Source organism: Rhododendron vialii, chromosome 11a (genome assembly GCF_030253575.1).
Source record: "Rhododendron vialii isolate Sample 1 chromosome 11a, ASM3025357v1".
In the NCBI taxonomy this organism is placed as follows: Eukaryota; Viridiplantae; Streptophyta; class Magnoliopsida; order Ericales; family Ericaceae; genus Rhododendron; species Rhododendron vialii.
The window spans coordinates 23287242-23306873 of NC_080567.1; the positions used below are offsets into that span (position 1 = coordinate 23287242).

The 19632-nt window shown below is 38.6% G+C and overlaps 2 protein-coding genes across 3 annotated transcripts; both read left to right on the top strand.

The window, feature by feature from the left end:
- The first annotated feature begins 735 nt into the window (after nt 1-735).
- On the top strand, nt 736-13290 carry LOC131307323 (UDP-sugar pyrophosphorylase). 2 transcript variants are annotated; one of them, XM_058333770.1, is made up of 17 exons: nt 736-1250; nt 1556-1660; nt 3010-3126; nt 3602-3742; nt 3971-4070; nt 5216-5343; nt 5434-5505; nt 5658-5722; nt 6024-6084; nt 6172-6289; nt 8866-8990; nt 9682-9758; nt 10860-10965; nt 11096-11155; nt 11528-11608; nt 12154-12393; nt 12847-13290. In XM_058333770.1, the coding sequence occupies exons 1-17, from the start codon at nt 1134-1136 to the stop codon at nt 13012-13014; spliced, it is 1881 nt and encodes a 626-aa protein (XP_058189753.1). In that variant the 5' UTR covers nt 736-1133; the 3' UTR covers nt 13015-13290. The 2 variants fall into 2 exon arrangements, with proteins under 2 accessions (XP_058189753.1, XP_058189754.1); XM_058333771.1 differs by having other exon boundaries at nt 987-1250; nt 11096-11150; nt 11523-11608.
- Nucleotides 13291-18007: 4717 nt separating this feature from the next.
- On the top strand, nt 18008-18679 carry LOC131307324 (probable calcium-binding protein CML44). The gene has a single exon (XM_058333772.1). It carries the CDS (start codon nt 18034-18036, stop codon nt 18526-18528), a length of 495 nt encoding a protein of 164 aa, XP_058189755.1. The 5' UTR covers nt 18008-18033; the 3' UTR covers nt 18529-18679.
- The last annotated feature ends 953 nt before the right edge of the window (nt 18680-19632 follow it).

Consider the following 19632-nt stretch of genomic DNA (forward strand, 5'->3'; position numbering starts at 1 on the left):
AATTGTCTAACACACAATTACAATATAAGTTAAGTTTACAAATAATAAATAAGTTAAATTAGAAGAATGAATTGAATTAAAAAAATAAGTTAAGGCCAAAAGAATGCAGAGCAAATAGAAGTAATATTATTACAGGCTTCCAGCTCATAAATTTATAACAATGTTACTCACTCAAACACAACTTACATAACTCCCACATGCATGTTGGGCCTATACATAGTAATGTGTGTGGAGTTCACATGTATGTGAGAGGTTGTATTTAATGTTGTGTTTGGATTATTGTGTGAGTATCATTTTTTGATAAATTTATTACCTAATAAAAACTCATATTTCACTAATTTTTTATCTTCTTATTTCTACGTTCTAAAACTTATGTAATTTTTTGATCGCTTTTGTCTTACAATTTATAATGAATTTCATGATTTTGCGAACTTTGTATAATAAAACTAACATATCAAACAAGAGTTATATTGCATATTTTTTGAAATTCATATTAAAAAATTTTAGCAATTAAAAATGGCATACCGAATAAATATTTGTTTCTTAAGAACTCTTGGTGGAACAATAGTTTTTATTTCTCCTTCCAAAGTTGCAAAATAAATAATTATTAAAAAAAATATTATCTTATTGCAAATTACTATTACCAAAAAAATTAACGGACAATTTCCCTGCCGATGGAGTACCAACGAACATGCGAAATCCACATCAAGTCTCGCACGAATTGAGACCCGGAGTGGGTCCAGATTTATTCCCTGACTCTCCCCTCACAGCCTCACCCCTCTCTCTTCTTCTCAGACTTTCAAAATACGTTAGACGATCCGGATTGCGGACTGACACCCAAAAAGTTCTCGAATCCGATACCCACGAGAGAGGGGAGGTCACAATCACGTAAAAGCCAGGTCACCGAATCGACAAATCAGTATTTATTTTAGTCGATTTTCGCGACGACGAATACATTAATGCTACGAATATACCTCAGCACCTGTCGCAACTGCCACCCTCTCCTTTGCCTTCTCTCACCTCCCAGATCTCTCTCTCTCCCCTGTTTTTGTATAACTCTGCCTCCGCTGGCGCTTCCTCGGAACAACGCCAAATACCCTGGACCAGTCCGGTGTTAGATTTGCGTAAACCGAATGGCGTCCACAGTTGAATCGCCCGCGGACAGCCTCTCGAAGCTTGATATCAACGGCGACTGGGCCGCCTCCGCTCCAAATCTCCGCAATAATCTCTCCCTCCTCTCTCCCGACCAGGTACACTCACAATTACGACATGTCTGCATACATATGACGCCCGGACACATTCCATGCGTCCGCAAATCCTAATATATATAAAAGTTGGAAAGAGAAAAACATTGAATTGAGATGAACCTGTTGTAAAACCTGGGATGTGAAAGTAAAAAAAGTGGGGAGAAGAAAGAGGCTGCCTCAGAATTGAGGTTAACACCAAAAAGGTCGTTCCTTTATAGTGGTAACAGATGTATGTATAAATTGGATGTGTACTTGTTTTATGTAATTGGATGGTTTTCTGATTTTGGGTTGGAGTGAATTATTGGCAGATTGAGTTGGGGAAGATGTTGTTGGAGATGGGACAGAGTCATTTGTTCGAGCATTGGCCTGAGTCCGGTGTTGATGATGAACAGAAGCGTGCTTTCTTCGATCAGGTATAAAGCCTTTAGTTTGACGAGCAATAAGAGCGGAACTTCGGGAAAAGTTTTTTGGGTCACCCTCCCAGTTAGCGAAAACTTGTGCGAAATAGCTGGAGGAGACTCTGTTTTACGGTGTGGCCATGTGACTTGAAGGTTGCGGTATAGTCAGTTGATTACCAAAAAAGAACATGTTTGATTGGGTGGATTACAAGACATACAATGTGTCTAAAAAATGGAGTTTTTTTTTGGTAATATTCTTTGTTTTTCTAAATAATAACTAAAATTCTCTGGATAAGTTCATTTCAGAAGTAAAGATACAAAATTTCAGATTGTTTTGGCTTTTTTTTAGCTATGGCTTTTCAATTTGTGCTTACTTTTTTTCCCCCCTCCTAAGCTCCTCATGTTTTATTTTTAACAAATTTTTTTATTTGTCCAATTGAGACAACTAAGAAAAACTAAGAAATATTTACTCAAAGCTGGAAGAGATACACTAAAGCTGAAAAGAGTTCAGAAGAAAATTTTGGCTTTTTAGACATGGAAACACAGCCATAGTCCAGTATGATAAGTGATCTCACCTGACCAATAAGGCCTTGTACATTTTGATGTTCTGTGGTATTGGTTATGTAGTTCTCCTACCAGTTCTTGTACTCAAACATCGAAAATACTTTAGAGGATTTGTAGTCAATTCAATGTCTGATTTGACCAATCAAACAGTCCCTCAGTGCGGTGTATACTTGCAAAGTTCTGTACTTGATTTGCTGTACAATAACAATGCCACTTGAGTTAGTTGGGATCACAATCAGAGGAGTGTTAATTGGTATGATATGCCACATGTGAGCTGATTTGGAATTGAGTTTCTATCAGATTTAGATCAATGACTTCGGCTGTAAATTCAATATTTTCTTGAAAAATTTAGGCAGAAAATTTAATACATTGTTCAGGTTATAGGTTAGTTTGCATAGTTTAATGAACATTTGAGTATCCGCATTTGGCGTATGATAATTTTTGTTAGATTTTGTTGGACTCAATTTAGCTGCAAAAGACACTGTCACTTTACAGTCTGATGTAAGCCTGAGATAATGCCAATGTTTTAAATGTTACGAATAAACAATGGTAGTATTGCTGGTAGTTGTGTTGAGCCCTTTTTTTTTTGAGTAATTTCTTCTGGGGGATATGTTTTCGTGTCAGCTCTCTGAAACTAATTTAAGTCATGATACCTTCTCGTTGGGTTCATGTTAGAAGTACTGGTACTGGACTACTGGTTTTGTGTATCTAAAAAATGCAATTCTGTTCTTATGTGCTTGATGACTTACTGCGTTCAGGTGGCTCTGTTCTTATGTGCTTGATGACTTACTGCGTTTCAGGTGGCTAGACTCAATTCAAGCTATCCAGGGGGGTTGGCTTCCTATATCAACACTGCTAGAGAACTCTTAGCAGATTCCAAAGCTGGGAAGAATCCGTTTGATGGCTTTACACCCTCTGTAAGCAATATACTCCAGTTTTGTTACCTTGGATCTTATAGGATGTTTCCTTGTCATATTTAAAGGAGATAAAGCATTCTCTAATTTTCCTTGAGGGGTTTCACAAAAACGTCTTATCCTTTTGATTTTATGCTCAAATTATGTATGTTATTCATTAACTCTATTCTGGCATTGTAAATCTGCCGTCGATATTCTGCTGCTTATGATACGAATAAATCCAAATATCGGCTGCTCCAATATTTTATCTTAAGTAGAACTTGAGATAGGAAAAATAGGGAAGGCATATGCTGTATCTTGTACATAACTTCCATGTAACATACCTTCTGATAATCCAAAAGTGGACATCTGTTTCATTATGTTTGGCCAGATATCATCCGTCTTGAATGCAATCATACTTTGTTATTCCTTCTCCAGCGAAAATGGGTCGAACTTTATTGTGTGTGAGCATGAGCACAACATTGATTTGTCATTGCAGGTCCCATCAGGAGAGTCTCTGACTTTTGGTGACGATAACTTTGTTCAATTTGAGGAGACTGGTGTCAGGGAAATGCAGAATGCTGCATTTGTTCTTGTTGCAGGGGGGCTTGGTGAACGTCTTGGTTACAATGGAATCAAGGTAGATTATAGGTGAATGTTCTGGGATTTTTTCCTTAGCTGGACCAAATTCGTGTTTGTTGCGGCGATTCTATTCATATTTTGTGTTCCAATATAACACGTGTGCATTGGGTGATCTTGGTGCCTACGTATGGAACTGAGAAATGAGCGGCTAATTTTCCATCAATGTAATTTAATTTCCTTTCAGGTCAATTCTAAAATTTTAAGCACTTCTGCCTACCTCTTGCAGGTGGCTCTTCCTCGAGAGTCTTCCAGTGGAACATGTTACTTACAGCATTACATTGAGTCAATTCTAGCTTTACAAGATGCTAGCAGTAGACTAGTGGAAGGTTTGTTTTTCACTCATGGCCTATTACCATTGCTCCGTCCATGGTATAATGACAAGCTGTCAGTTATTTTTCGGCAGAAGTTGACTCTACCTGGTTTTTAAGTGTATTTCATAGCATTTTGTGCCCCTTCTTTGCAATTTAAAATAACTTCCGTAGCAGGACTCAATACATTAGTAGCTTCATCGCTGTCGGTTAATGAAGTTATAAACTCTTCTCTGAGGCTTTTATTTATGCTAGAAGTGGCAAAACATATTTATTTATGATGATTCTGAATGCTACCATAGGAAGTAAGAAATAAGGAAATGTCTGAGCTATCGTTTCATAAATGTGGACATCATTACAAGGTTATTTGATGAGGTCCAGAACACAAGAAGTAAGAGTATTTCTGTCACATAACAGATTCTTTGAAACAACTCGAACCATTTGATAGCCTTGTGCCATGAGTCATGCCATCAGAGTTTTTAGTGGACATTTCATATATTTCTGAACATCAAATTGATTTCTAGGGGAACCATAAGAGTACTCGAAGCCTCATAATTCTCTCTCTCTCTCTCTCTCTCTCTCTCTCTCTCTCTCTCTCTCTCTCTCTCTCTCTCTCTCTCTCTGTTTGTTTTGTTTTGTGAGCATTCGTTTCACTTTCTTTTTCCTTTTGTTCATATTGTTTAAGGACATTAAAAACATGAGTGCATAATACACACATACACTAAGTAGCAATCTGGTGGACTGAAACTCCTTTCCTCTTCTGACGAGGTTCTTTGTTCTACCTCTAGATGCCGTTGGACCTAATGAATCTTGGTTGTTGTTACCTCTTTAACTTAAAAATTGCAAGAACAGGAGAAATAGTTGTCCATTTACTTTTCCAGCCAAATTGTGCCACATTGCAGTGTGCTTGACTGGTCTTGGGGTAAAGAGATTTCTGTACTTGTTTGGGGTAAAGAGATTAAAGACTTGGGTTGCCAGTGTAGATTCTCAAGTTAAGAAGTGTCAACGATAAAAGATGATGTAGTCTTGCGAAGGCCGATTCATGCTAAAAATAGCCTTTTGGGTTCCATTGTCAAAGATGTATAACGAGAAGTAATGTATGCATTAAACAAATTTAAGAGCTCCTTGTCTTGCCAACCATTACAGTTGCTTTGAACTTGTAGGTGGATCCCCAAAACAGATTCCTTTCGTTATAATGACATCTGATGACACACATGCACGCACATTAGAGCTATTGGAATCAAATTCTTACTTTGGAGTGAATCCTACACAAGTAAAACTTCTAAAGCAGGTAAGCAGCTGGTCTTAAATGCGGTTATTTGACACAGCTCACTGTTCTGGCAATTGATGATCAGAGATGTTGCTTCTTCTTTAACTTCAGGAAAAAGTTGCTTGCTTGGATGGTAATGATGCAAGACTTGCTGTGGACCCACATAATAAATATGTAATTCAGGTAATTTTTATTTGTTTGTGAACTATATGAAGTTATTTTCCGCAGATACTATATCAAAAATTGCAAATAAACATGTTTTTTTAGGAATGCAAGCCTTCCTTTATTCTGTTAACTTTTTTTTTCTGTTATTCTCCTCCATCCTGTGAATGTAGACAAAACCTCATGGTCATGGTGATGTTCATTCACTCCTTTATTCTAGTGGCCTTCTAAATCTATGGTAAGTTAGTATGTCCATATTGCTGAATTTTGTTCTCCTTTTATCTAGGTTACCTTGTTTTCTATTTACACAGATTTTTGTACCCTGAGTCCCTGACTTACCACTTCAGTATCTTAAAAAGTTGATATTCCTGTCCAATTCTCCTTTACTTGATGGTAAACATATGGTCCGTTGAAGGTTCAGGAGTTAATTAGTCATGAAGGATGGGGAGAGCATAACTTCAGTGATTTTGTTTGCAATTCATGTTTTTCGCTTTCCCATCTATATATCACACTATTCACTTTGTCCATTGGTTTATCAGGCGTCAAGCTGGTTTGAGATGGGTTCTGTTTTTCCAAGATACAAATGGTCTTCTATTCAAGGTTCAGTTGACGTTTTTTGATGAGTTCATTGTTTGTTTTCGGGGAAAATGGATGCATTTATCTCCTTACCTTATGTTATGTGTTTAGGCAATTCCGGCTGCCTTGGGCGTAAGCGCCACCAAACAATACCATGTTAATTCTCTTGCTGTGCCCCGCAAAGCTAAGGAAGCTATTGGAGGAATTGCCAAACTTACTCACACCGATGGTAATAGTATTGTCAAGTAGAATTAACTTTCTTGCTAATCGAATCTCTCTGTTATCCCAAACCTCCTATGCATCTAGATATCACTTAGTGAAACTATTGTGCCTTTGTTCTTCGTTTAAAGGAACATAGAGGGACCATAATTCCTGAAATAGTTAAGTTTTTCAACTCTTCTGTTAGTCCCATTAAATAACTTGATCACATTTAACACTCATGGCATGGTAACAAAAATAACTGCAAGGATGGGGAGTTTAGTGTATGGTGAGGACGTAGCATGGCCATCACCATGGTCTACTCGGAATCTGCTTCAACATTTATAGGCATGCTAATTGCCAACTAAGATGCTTTAACTTGTGTGGGTATATGATATATCTTGCAACCGGATGCACCTTTTCCAAGAACTCTGCCGGTGACCATCTCCTGGAGGAGCAAGGCCTCCTCCACTGGATTCGTCCCCAGGAGGAGCACGCCTCCTCCACAAGATTCGTCCCCAAGAGGAACGTACTTCCTCCACAAAGCTCACCTCCAGGAGGAGCATGCCTCCTCCACAAGGTTCACCTCCAAGAGGGGCATGCCTCCTCCACAAAGTTCACCTCCAGGAGGAGGCATGCTTCCTCCACAAAGTTCACCTCCAGGAGGAGCACAAAGTTCACCTCCAGGAGGAGCATGCTTCCTCCACAAGATTCACCTCCAGGAGGAACATGTTTCCTCCACAAAGTTCACCTCCAGGAGGAGCATGCTTCCTCCACAAGATTCACCTCCGGGAGGAGGCATGCTTCCTCCACAAAGTTCACCTCCAGGAGGAGCATGCCTCCTCCACAAAGTTCACCTCCAGAAAGAGCATGCTTCTTCCACAAGATTCACCTCCAGGAGGAGGCATGCTTCCTCCACAAAGTTCACCTCCAGGAGGACCATGGCTCCTCCACAAAGTTCACCTCCAGGAGGACCATGCTTCCTCCACAAGTTTCACCTCCCGGAGGAGCATGCCTCCTCCACAAGATTCACCTCCCGGAGGAACATGCTTCCCCCACAATGTTCACCTCCAGGAGGAGCATGCCTCCTCCACAATGTTCACCTCCGGGAGGAGCAAAGCTTCCTCCACAAACTGCGTCTCCGGAGGAGCAAGGCTTTCTCCAAGAATTCTCCACCCGCGGAGGGGTGAGGTCACCTCCGGGCACCTCACCTCCTACTCGACACTTCGAAGACTTCACGAACTCTTAAAGGCGACTCTATACACCATCCTAGGCCGGGAGCAGGGCCTAGGTACCCCGCTCGGGACCTAGGGAGGAATGTGGCTTGGAGGCTAGAGCAAGGGGTTTGTCAAGGAGGACGAGCTTGCCTCCGGCAAGCTATAACTTGACCAGTCCTAGAGAGAGAGGGGGGCATTGACCGCCATCTGACATCTCGGAAGAAGTATCATACCTACCGCCTGGCACCTCGAAGCTCGTATCATTCCTCGCCTGACTCGGCAGATGATACGGGTCTCCATGCATCACCGAAATAGTCTCTGTTGGCTCCTTGGTTACAAGCCCCAAGGCCTGACTTGGGACTAAGAGAGGAAAAGAGGTCAACCTCCACTCTGTCCACCAATGGGGAGGAGCCCTACACCTGGCTCTCCCTCATCTCCAAGGCTCATATAAAAGACAAGCATTCAATACTGATCAACAACCATTTCTTCAAGGCATTCAATACGCACCTACTCTCCACTGCCATCCCTCTCTCTCTCTAAGTCCGCCCCGAGCTCTCTCCTCCTCCACCTCCGGTGGTTCCCGAGCACCATCGTAGCAACCGCCATATACCTGGAGGGCGACCTCAGGTACTCTTCCCACATCCTACCTCCCACAACTTGTAAGTATTCCACGAAAAATGAAGTGTAATTGAGATTTTCCCTGTATTTTGTAGGTCATGCTCATTTACCTTATCACATTGTATTGTCTTGCTGCTTTAAGATCCACTAGTATGTATTACTTGGTCTACTTGTTCAATGGATTTGTGTTGGAGTTTCTAGAGACCTTCACTCATTACCATAGTTTGACATATACTAGCATGGTTTGCAGTTTGTACAAAGAGGAAAGAAAAAAGATTATGCCTGGTGGGAAAATATGATCCAGCCTTTTCTTGCCTTAATTATCATAGGGTAAATCATAAATGGAATAGAGAGAGAACTCATTTTCTTAGTCTTTGCAGATTCTTGTGCCCTTGATATTCCAGCATACGGTTTAGAATAATATCTGTACCTAAGATTCTCTATCATGTAGTTCTGACTTCCACAGCTTATAATGTAGAGCCTTAGTCGCGAATGGGAATGTACTCAACAGTGTGCTATTTGTGTACAGATGAGCTTCTAAACAAGTACTAATGCAACAATTAGCTATTATTGTACACATGAGCTTCTAAATAAACACTGGTGCAACATTTTGTTCTGTTTGTTATATCCTATATTGACTGTTGCATCACATCTCTAGATGGTTTCCAATTATTTACATAAAAAACAGTAAGCAAGTAAACTTTTATACTTCATGAGGGAACATAATTTGTATTGTATATCTTTTTTCTAATTAGGTGAAAATTGACTTTAGGTAGGACAATGGTGATTAATGTGGAATACAATCAGCTTGATCCTTTGCTTAGAGCAACTGGATATCCTGATGGTGATGTCAACTGCGAGACAGGCTATTCTCCTTTTCCAGGCAACATTAACCAAGTATGATTTCCATATACATCTTATTTCTAAATCTGCATTTCTAAAGAATGTGTGTTGTTTTCTCCTCTTTATATCATGTCGCAAGGCGTTCTTTTTTACTGGTTTTTTCCTGCATAGTTTTGGTATTTTCTCTTATCAAAGCTGCTTCCTTCATAATATTTCTGTTTGTTAATTTGAAGAGTTCACTTTACTGCTTATTGGAGAGCTTGGTTAAGTTGGGACTGAGCCATTGTCATTCAAAGTGTTAATGGACATCCAAGAACATTAATCCATGAACAAACTGCGATGTGATATTTTAGTTTAGAAGAAAAGCATACCGGCTTTGCACTCAAGGCTTTGTCCATTTGCGAAATGATTCATGGGATGTCTGGAACATCAGATTGCGTACAAATTCATGGCATCCACATGTAAGGTGAATTTGACTTAGCTATAAGTTCAACAAGCGTAGACTGCCTTCTTTTTGTAGAAGAATGGATGCATGGTGTCATAAACTTCGAAACTGGCTTATCAAGGGCTTTCTTTTATGATTGTTGTATTGTAATCACATCAAAAGGGGGGGAAAATGACTGCAATCAGCTTTGGATTAATTTATGTTGCTGATTGCTGAGCTTCTGTTTTTTTTTTCTCCTGGTGAATTATTCAATTGATTGGGCACGACTTGTAGTAATGATAACTTTTTTTTTTTTTGCAGTTGATACTTGAACTTGGCCCCTACATTGAGGAGCTTACAAAAACTGGGGGTGCTATACAGGAGTTTGTTAACCCCAAGTAACTTCTCTTTTTAATTCTTTCCACCCTTAGTCTGCCCAAGTTTAGAGTGTAACTTTGTATGGTGTTATCCTCTATTTTCTTGGGTTTGTGACTTTGTTTTGGATTATCTAAATTCCGTCTCTTTTATTACCTTTATCCTGGTTAATAGAACTTTATGCTCTTTATTATGATGCTGTCTAGTAGGAAACAGTTGCGATGTGGCTGGAATCGGTCTTATATCAAATAATGACCATATTGCATATGGTTTGATCAGAGATTTCATAAGTTACAAGGGGCGTTTCTTTTATTTAAAAGATTAGTCGACTAGAGATTGTAAACTTTCTGCAGTTCAGCCCCTTTCATATTTTAAATTCCTGGAAATTGGGATCATCAGTATTTATTTGTGTGCGAAATTTTGAAAGCGCCTCTTCTTCAAATTGGCCATCTTTTTTTTTCCTCTGTGTAAGCGAAGTACATGTTTTAGTCCATTACAGTCTAGCGCTACATAATTTAGTTGCATCCTTTTTGTCATAATAATTGAGGAATAACCAAATAGGATGAAGTTTTGCTTGCTTGAACCATGAGATAATTTCCGAAGGAATTTGTAAGAATATATATGGATGTAAACTTAGCTACTCTAAAAAAGTCATCATTTTTGTCATAATAATTGAGCAATAAGTTTTGCTTGCTTGAACCATGAGATAATTTCCACAGGAATTGGTAAGAATATATATGGATGTAAACTTAGCTACTCAAAAAAAGTCAAGCAAGCACAACACAATGCTTTCTTCTGGATGCATCTCTTGTTCTTTTAATCCAAAGATCCCACAGGCTTGCTTAAGCCTGAAGGATGTGTCATTAATTTGTTTCATGTGTTAATACTGTATCATATATTTGCTTTGCGAAGCTATCTATGAAAATGCATTTAATCGGACAACTGTAGTATGCCCACGGGCTCCAAGGAATTATTATGTGGTGGATCAAACTAAGTGAAGGTATGCTGCTTCTTATGATGATAAATGAGTAAAATTTTCAATCGGAAATAGTCTTTTGATCCTTGCAAGATGGTCAAAGTTGTCTATTCCTTGAACAACTCATTTGTTTTCCTTTTTTTGGCAGATACAAAGATGCTTCCAAAACATCATTTAAGTCCTCTACACGATTAGAATGTATGATGCAAGACTACCCTAAAACATTGCCTCCAACAGCAAGGGTTGGATTTACAGTACGTTTGTTGACTCTTTATGATGTCAAAAGGCTATTCTATTGAATGTATTTCACTTTTGTCTCTTTATGGTGCTTCAACAAATTCACACACAGTTTCTTCTGTGAACTTGTAATCCTGTTATACTTAGGTGATGGATATTTGGCTTGCGTATGCACCCGTGAAGAACAATCCTGAGGATGCTGCTAAGGTATACAATTATCCAAATTAGCCCTATATTTTTACTCACACTTTTGTAATCATGTAATGCGATGGTATGGTTTGGACTTCGTAAAGTTCTGATGAAACGTTCTGAATTGGTACTGTTGATTAGGAGGCTGGTGTCACAGAACCAGTAAATTTAAGTGTTTTTGTTCTCACTTTCTTGCAGTCACCTTATTTATGTCAAGTATTCAAACTTGCTGGTGATGATTTCACATTCGGATCTTAATAGCATTACCTTTCCCTTTCCAGAGGCTTTTTGGAGCCTATTCTGCACAAAGAATATATATATTTTGTGCTGCCTATGTTTTTGAATACTGAACATATTTGTGTATTTATTTCTGTTTGCACTCGACTGAAGGTGCCAAAGGGTAATCCGTATCACAGCGCTACCTCTGGAGAAATGGCGGTCTATAGGGCAAACAGCCTCATCCTTAAAAAGGTAGTCATTTCACTCTCCTGATATATATGTTACACAGAGAAACTATTTCATCTTATGATGCTCAATGAAGTTTCTTTTGTATTTCTTGGTGCCTTGTTACTTTTTACTGGTAGAACCAGATCCTGTGTCAAAGTGTTTGCCCGAAAGTCCTAAATTGGCTTCTTGTTTTAGGGTTTTCACTGTTATTGCACATAGTACATGCTAGAATAGATCAAGTGCCTGAACCATTTCCTTGTCATTCTTGCGAATCCATCTTCTGTGAAAATTAGCGATATTATAATGGGAAGTTTGGGTTTGATTCCATCAGTCAGAAGAACTCTACGGCTCTTATGTTGGCAGGTTGACCTTATAAAATAAGTCCTCAGGTTTTGCAGGAAATTAACCTACTTTCTTTATCTTTATACTGTTCACTTAAGCTAAAGTTTTCATGCAGTGCACTTGTATATATGTTTGTGCGTGTGTGTTTGAGAAAATCTATGTTTGTGGATTACTAGTGCTTCAGAACGTCTAAGTGTAAGGATATGTTACTCCTTGTTTGGCATCAGGCTGGTGTTAAGGTAGATGATCCAGTCCTTCAGGTGTTCAATGGACAAGAGGTGGAAGTGTGGCCCCGTGTCACCTGGAAGCCCAAATGGGCGCTGACTTTCGCGGATGTTACAAGCAAAGTCAGTGGAAGCTGTTCCATTTCTCAGAAATCTACTTTGGTTATCAATGGCAGTAACATCTTTCTTGAGGATCTCTCCTTGGATGGGGCTCTTGTCATCAACTCCTTCAAAGATGCTGAGGTATGCAGTGACTTAAGTGAGGAGTTAACATGGTATAAATTTCAAATTTGAGTAGTCCTCCAAGCTTTCGTAAAAGCATCTAGCCCTTTCTCTATCATGTCCGTGAAAACCATTTTTGCCGACTGTAATAAGGAATTAAGATGGTTCTCATACCTCTGAGTCTTTGATGGTTCTGCACACAGGAATTTACCAAGACATGCTTTTTATACTCATATTATCAACTCAGATTTTTTGCTTTTTTGGGAGGAATTATTAGTGAGAAGTTTACTGTATTTTCCTTCTAAGTTCCATTTCACTGTATGTTCCAAGTTAGTTAACCAAGCACCATATAGTTGCTCATTGGAATCGGTCCATTTAGACAGCAAATTTTCCTGTTTGTCAAACTTTTTAGTGGGATTTTTTTTCAAAGGATCAACAGTAAGGAAATCTCTCCTCCTTTTGACACAATGACAGGTAAAAGTGGGAGGTTCGGTGCAAAACAAAGGGTGGATCCTTGAAAATGTTGATTACAAAGACACTTTAGCGCCCGAGGAAGTAAGGATCAGGGGTTTCAGAATAAACAAGGTTGAGCAGTTGGAAAAGACATACAATGAGCCTGGGAAATTTTGCTTGAAGGCTTGAAGGAGATGACATGTTATTCATTCTTCGATATTTACTTCCGGAAAGTGTTATTTGGTGCTAATGAGTTGCTTCTGTCACTCTTAGTCGCATTCCATCAATGTAATTAGTGTAGCAGTCGGAAAATAAGACTTCCATTCTCTCTTTGTATTTTCTTTCATAAAAGTGGTTGCGAAAATTTCATCTGTGAAGATGAGGTCACTATCCCACTCGGCTTTGGTTTAAGATTCACGAAGAAATCACACTTGATTTTGCAAAAATGAAATCTGGTTTGGCAAATCTCTCTCTCTCTCTCTCTCTCTCTCTCTCTCTCTCTCTCTCTCTCTCTCTGTGCTGTTATTATTATTATTATTATTATTATTATTATTATTATTATTACTCCCTCCGTCCCTTTTTTAGAGTCCAGTATTCCATTTTGGGCTATCCCTTAATAAGTGTCCATTTTGTAAAGTTAGTGGGTAAAAGTTGGTGCATTGTCTATTTTACCCCTAAAAGTAGATTTCTTTTTAAAAAGTGAGTGAGTAAAAGTGTAATGATGATGGGTAAGTAGGGAAAGTGGAGGAAAAAGTTGACGTGAAAGGTATAATGATGATGTCTTTTTAATAAGTTGGAATTACGAAGCAGGACACTTAAAAAGGGACGGAGGGAGTATTATATTCTTTTCTTGGGAATGTTTCTTTACATTGGTCTAGGATTGCATGGATGACGCCTCTTCCATTTCAGGCTTCTTCTTCATGTTGTGATTTTTTCGCTCTCTTCATTGTGTAAATTTCCCTTAACGTTTCTTTTCTAAATTATGATTAGTACCGTAATTTTTTACCTTTTCAATTTCTCGACCAATTTTTTTTGTTTGAAAGGGGAACTAGAAGCTAAAGAAGTCGGTGTGGCGGTGTCCAAACGGACTTACTGCCACTGACCTCAGCACAATGACGAAGGGACATCCACATGCAACCTCCATTAATGGACCCCAAGCCTGTGGACCCTAAACTTTCCAACCACAAATTCACAGGATATTTGATGAGAGGGAGAAGGAAAATTGTTCAGGAATGGCGGGGTGGTTGAGCTCTCTTTCCTTCGGCCGAGGTTTCCGTGTTTCATAGTTTCTACTTTGAACAAACGGTGGAACTAAGTTTTTTAGGAGGTGTTCCACTTTTCAAAAAAAGTACTTTTTGAAAAAAGAATGTAATTTCAGACTCAAATATAATGAAAATGAAAAATATTTTTTCAATTTTTTTTACACCATTTAAAAGATTTTAATGAGATCTATCAAATAAGATTCATATTGGTAGGAAAATTATTTGCGTAAACACATTAAGCAAATAATTTTTGAACTTAAAATTTTCTTCTTTTTTTCCAAAAAGTACTTTTTTTTGAGAGTGGAACACCCTCTACCCCTTTAAAAATCTTGTATATCTTTTCTCTTGCTCTCTCTGGAAACTAAGGTAACCCTTTTAGCCGCCGCGGGTGGTGGGGGGCGCTGCCATCCCTCCTCCCCCGGGCTCCCCTTTCCTCCTATTCTCCTTTCTACCTCTCTCTCCCTCCTCCTCTTCTTCCAGCATTGATCTCCACTCCCCTCCCCGTTTCTGCGTTCTGGGCCTACGCTCTCCTCTGCGTGGAGGGTGGGGCGACTGCTGTCGCCTCTGACCGGAGGTCTCCCTGGTCTCCTCCAGATGCCTAACGGCGTTGGGTGGCATGTCTTGTGCCGCGGTTGGTGGTGGTGGATTGGTGGTATAGATTAATCCGAGGTGGATGGTGGTGGAGGGTGGCAGTTTGGGTCTTTGGAGGTGTAGCTAGTTTTGTTTCTAATCTTGTTTTGCAGGTGTCCTTATTTCCAAAATCGATCGGTAAAGATGGCAATCTTTGTTCGGTGGTGGTCCAGTCCGGCGGTGGTGAGGTGGATGCAGCTCCCATGGTTGTTTGCTTTGGTCGTTTTGTGTGCCGAAGTCCGATCGGCGGCCCTCTGAGCTCTCAATCGGGCAAGGGGCTGGTATCTCGTTGCTCTGGAGGAGTGGCATTGTTGGTGTTGAAGATTGTGTTTTCTTATGATGTTTGTGTTGCAGGGGACTGTTTTGGGTTTGATGTTGTTTGGTTGTGGTTGGCCCCAGGCATTACCTGCTTCGCCCTTCACTGCCGTAGGCCAGTTCCCGCCGCCGACCTCTACATCTGGGAGAGGCCGGCTTGGCTTAACGGCGAGGCTGGGCTCCGGTGATTTGTGCGGTGGTGGTTGCTGGTGTAGTTAGAGTTTTGGGTTTGGTTAGGGTGGGCCGGCCCAGGTTTGGGCCGGATTTAGGCGTTTGGACTTTATTTGACTTATCTGGGTGCTGGGTTATACTGTATTGTCTTATTTTGTTTAATCCCTGGTAGACCTTTAGGTGTTTTGGGCTATGCTCATGTGGTGTATTTTCCAACTCTTTGTTGGACCCTCTTCCCCTTTCTCCGTGTTTTAATAAAATTTCATCTTTTGCCGGAAAAAAAAAAAACAAACGGTGGAACTCGTTCGCCTTATAGTAGGATAGGTGGACGATTATGTGACATGCAGTTGATGAATTCAATAACACTCTTCATTTTTTTGTAGTGATTTCCGACTATAGGGAAAATGACTACTTGTTATTAGAGCACCGTCACATGGTGCTCCAGCCTCTAGGGGCCTCTCCACCACTGAATGTGTGGCTCACACACAAATGTGCGGTGGAAAAGGCCTGTGGAGCGCCACATGGCTCTGCTTGAAGAGTAGCTGTCACAGCTCTATTGGCCAAACGAAATTGCTATAACTAATTCACGCCTGATATTAGGTATAATTTAAAGCCTCGTTTGATAACAGTGATAGATGAATGAGATTCGTAAGGAGATGAGATTAGAATTGAGATTGGTAATGAGAAGGGATTGATAATAAATATGTTTGTTTGGGATGAGATTATTAATATTATGCTTGTTTGAGATGAGATTAGATGATGGAATTGGATTGATAGAAGAAATTGGTAATGAAAAGGAGTTGATAATGAGGAGAGGATGGGTTGGGATTACCAATACCATCTCCAAAAGGGTATTCCTAATACCCCTAATGGCCGGCTTAGACATTCCAATGGACTATTGAACTACTAGTCCAGACCCTTTTTTGTTATCAAACAAAGTATTAATATTCTCATAAAATTAGTAGTCCCATCCCAACCTTCAAACCCATTATCAAACGGAGTCTAAGAGGGTTCTATCAGTTGAGCCTTAAATACGCAAAGGGAAAAAGGCAAGAGAGAACCTATCAGTAGTTGGGTAGTTGGGTGATAATTGCTTTCACGTTTCACACGTTTACTCAGTAATTTGAATGCCGACTATTATGAGTATAGACTTGGGTTTTTTTTTCTTCTACCAAAAGTCAAGAGAGTAGTATTTCTTAATAACCGCGTGTATATAAGCACCTTGATTAATATTGAGACCCTGAAAAATTGAACCCAAGAGCTTTTTCACTGACGGTGTAAATCGGACGTAAGAGTTTAGGGGAACAAGCTACTTTTCCGTCTTTTTGAGCTTTATTTTGAATATTTGTAAAAATATTTGGATAAAAATCATAATTTTTTACTCTTCTAATTCGTCTGGCGAGACGATACAATAATCCACAAAAGTTAGGCGCAAAGCTAAGAAATACAAAAAAAAACAAAATTGACTAAAGACAATACAATAAAAAACTCAAGAATTCCGAAAGTCCTTAGCGGAACTTAGCCAAACCCTTGAGGTTGGCAAAGCAGAAGCCTTGCTATATTGACGAAAAACTTTAAAAAGTCTACTAAAGGCAAAAGAATAGGCTAATAATAACATGAAGTTGCCTTTGCCCCGTCTGTATATTCTCTTAATATTATCAGTAGTCTTCAAATTTAGATTCCTCGTTCGGAAAAGTCATCATTAATTTCTTAAAAATGCTAAAAACAGTCCATTGAGTTGTCATTAAGGTTAAAAATATATATATCGAAATATGTGAAAAGCATATTAAAATGTGTGAAAGTATATTAGAAAATGTAAAAACTGCATTAATTGGAGCGTGTGTGGCGCTTTCTTTAGCTTTTTTTTTTTATCAGTAGGCCGGCACTTTTTTTTTTTGATAACTGAAAAACAATCCTACAGCTAGGCCACTAAATAGGCTGACACTTTCTTTAGCTTATTATTGACAACATATTATGTTGTCAATAAAAAGACGCTTGTGTTTTACCATCAGAGGCGAAAATCACTAAGCAAAAGAATGGAGGCCTTGTTCTCCTAAGGGCTTCAGGGGCTTTTTGGCGTTTTGTCCTTATTTAATTTTTTTCGCGTTTATTAGTTTTATGCCAAACTTTTCTAGTTTATTGATTCGTCTCAACGAGAGGCTGAATCCGGCTTTTAGAACTTTATCTTGGATATTACCAAAATTGTTTGGGTAAAAGTAAAAAATTTTGGATGGTGGTTTGCATATGATTGTCTATGATGCTCGCTCCATCCTTCTCGATGTACCCTTATCGAGTTCTAATAAAATTCTTTTGCCGATCAAAAAAAAAAAGTAAAAAATGTTGGGTTTTCTGATTCCTCTCCTCGAGTTCAATCACTAATCCACAAAAATTCGACACAAAACTCACAAATCACGAAAAATTAAAATTAAATAAGAGCAGGCTCCTAAAAAGAGACCTTCTGAGGAAAAATCTACGTGTTTTTCTGGAAACTTCGTATAGTCTTTCCACGTAATAACGAAATGAAACAATCAACACACGTTTGATCAATTTGTCAAGCTCTGACTTAATTCCCTTCGTACAAGGTACTCTCTCTCTCTCTCTCTCTCTCTCTCTCTCTCTCTCTCTCTCTCTGGATCTCTATAAATACCCTTATTCCGCCTCTCTATAGAATGTGCAACTTAACATTAATTAACATTTCAAACACCCATTCCTTATTTTCTTTCGTAAGCTTGTTCCATTTCTTAAACTGCGATATCTCTGCTAATTATCTTAAATCTCCCATGAACATAAATTTCTGGTCGCTCTTGTTTTCTAGTTAATTAAGTTACAAATGACTTGCACCACCATGTCTCCTCTCAACACCAATGACTTGCACAGGATATTCGAGAAGCTAGACCAGAACGGCGATGGATTCGTGAGCCTTGACGAGCTCAAATCCCTTCTCGAGAGGATCGGGGCTCATTCCACACACGACGAGCTCCAAGCACTGGTAGGGAAAACGAGGCTCGACCTAATCGACTTCTTATGTTTCTATGACACCATTGTAAAGCATAACATTAATGGTGATGATCAAATTGGAGAGGGTGAGAATGAGGGAAAGGATGATGTGGAGGGAGATCTTGCCAAGGCATTTGAAGTGTATGACTTGAATGGCGACGGCTACATTTCATGCGATGAGCTTCAGAGCGTTCTGTCGAGATTAGGATTTTGGAGCGAGGATTGTGGGAAGGATTGCAGGAGCATGATCAATGTGTATGATATGAATTCAGATGGGCTGTTGGATTTTGATGAGTTCAAGAACATGATGTTGGTTACTAATTCTTGAAGGCATTTTTTTTACTTTTATATGCGGCTAAAAATACAATTTAGTAAATGAATTTCATGTTGGTATTGAAAATTTTAGTGGTGGTTGTGGTGTTGGGCTAGAATTTTATTTTATTCAAACAATATATATCAAGGAGCTAGAAGTTCTTTTTTTTTTTTTCCCACTTATCAATTTTGGCTACACTGTACATTTCACTTTTTGTTTTCAGGAATAAGAAATTCATTGACATCGATAATCAAAAATGAAAATCATCAAAAGAAAACAGTCTTACAGGAGCTAAGAGCATCAGCAGTGGAATAAGCAAATGTGAATAATCAAAACATGCCACATCAGATTTTGATTATCTATTTAGAGGTTGCTAAAGTTAGCAATGTCAAATTCCACATTAATTATTTTTTATCCATAATCAAAACCAATGGGCCTTCCAAACTTTTTTCCTTCATTTCACGCATATTTTTTGAAAAAACGGTTTTTGAAGGGGAAAAAAAACAGTTTATGTTAGAAACAGTTAAAAAAATAGTTTTCCAAAAAACACACTTTATTCACTTAAAAACTGTAAATATAATTTTGAGAAATTTTGAAAGAATTATATTTACACAAATAGTTTTGAAAATTTAAAAACTGTAAATACGTTTTTTTAAAACAGATTTTGTGTAAAAGACAGTTTCCTATAAAAGAGTTTTGAAATTTCAAAAACAGATTTTTGAAAAACACACTTTATTTAATTATAGTTTTTAAAAAAAATTGGTTTTTGAAAAAAAAAAGTTTCTGAAAAAAAACAGAAAAAAAAATCTGAAAGTTACAGTTTTTTAAAATTATTTTTTGAAAACATTGTTGAGAGAGAGAGAGAGAGAGTGGAAGAGAGAAGGTTTTTGTGTAATGTTGGTGTATTTGATTGAGGGATAAAATTTGGTTATTGACAAAATATTGCTAGTTTTGATTATTGAAGAGCCAAAATTTGATGAGTTATTAAAAGGTTTCTAGGTTTGGTTATTCCAATGTGAGCACTTTTTTGATCCAACATTACTAACTTTAACAATTTTTTGTTTTGCTTATTCCACTGCTGCTCTAAAAATGACAATAGAACGGAGCCGAAAATTGAAT

What these genes read in the sequence shown, in the direction of transcription:
- LOC131307324 (XM_058333772.1), top strand. Translation starts at nt 18,034, where the DNA reads ATGACTTGCACCACCATGTCTCCTCTCAACACCAATGACTTGCACAGG.
- LOC131307323 (XM_058333770.1), top strand. Translation starts at nt 1,134, where the DNA reads ATGGCGTCCACAGTTGAATCGCCCGCGGACAGCCTCTCGAAGCTTGAT. An exon ending in ATAATAAATATGTAATTCAG is followed by an intron (nt 5,506 to 5,657) that starts GTAATTTTTATT and finishes CTGTGAATGTAG; the next exon opens with ACAAAACCTCATGGTCATGG. An exon ending in ACTCCTTCAAAGATGCTGAG is followed by an intron (nt 12,394 to 12,846) that starts GTATGCAGTGAC and finishes ACACAATGACAG; the next exon opens with GTAAAAGTGGGAGGTTCGGT.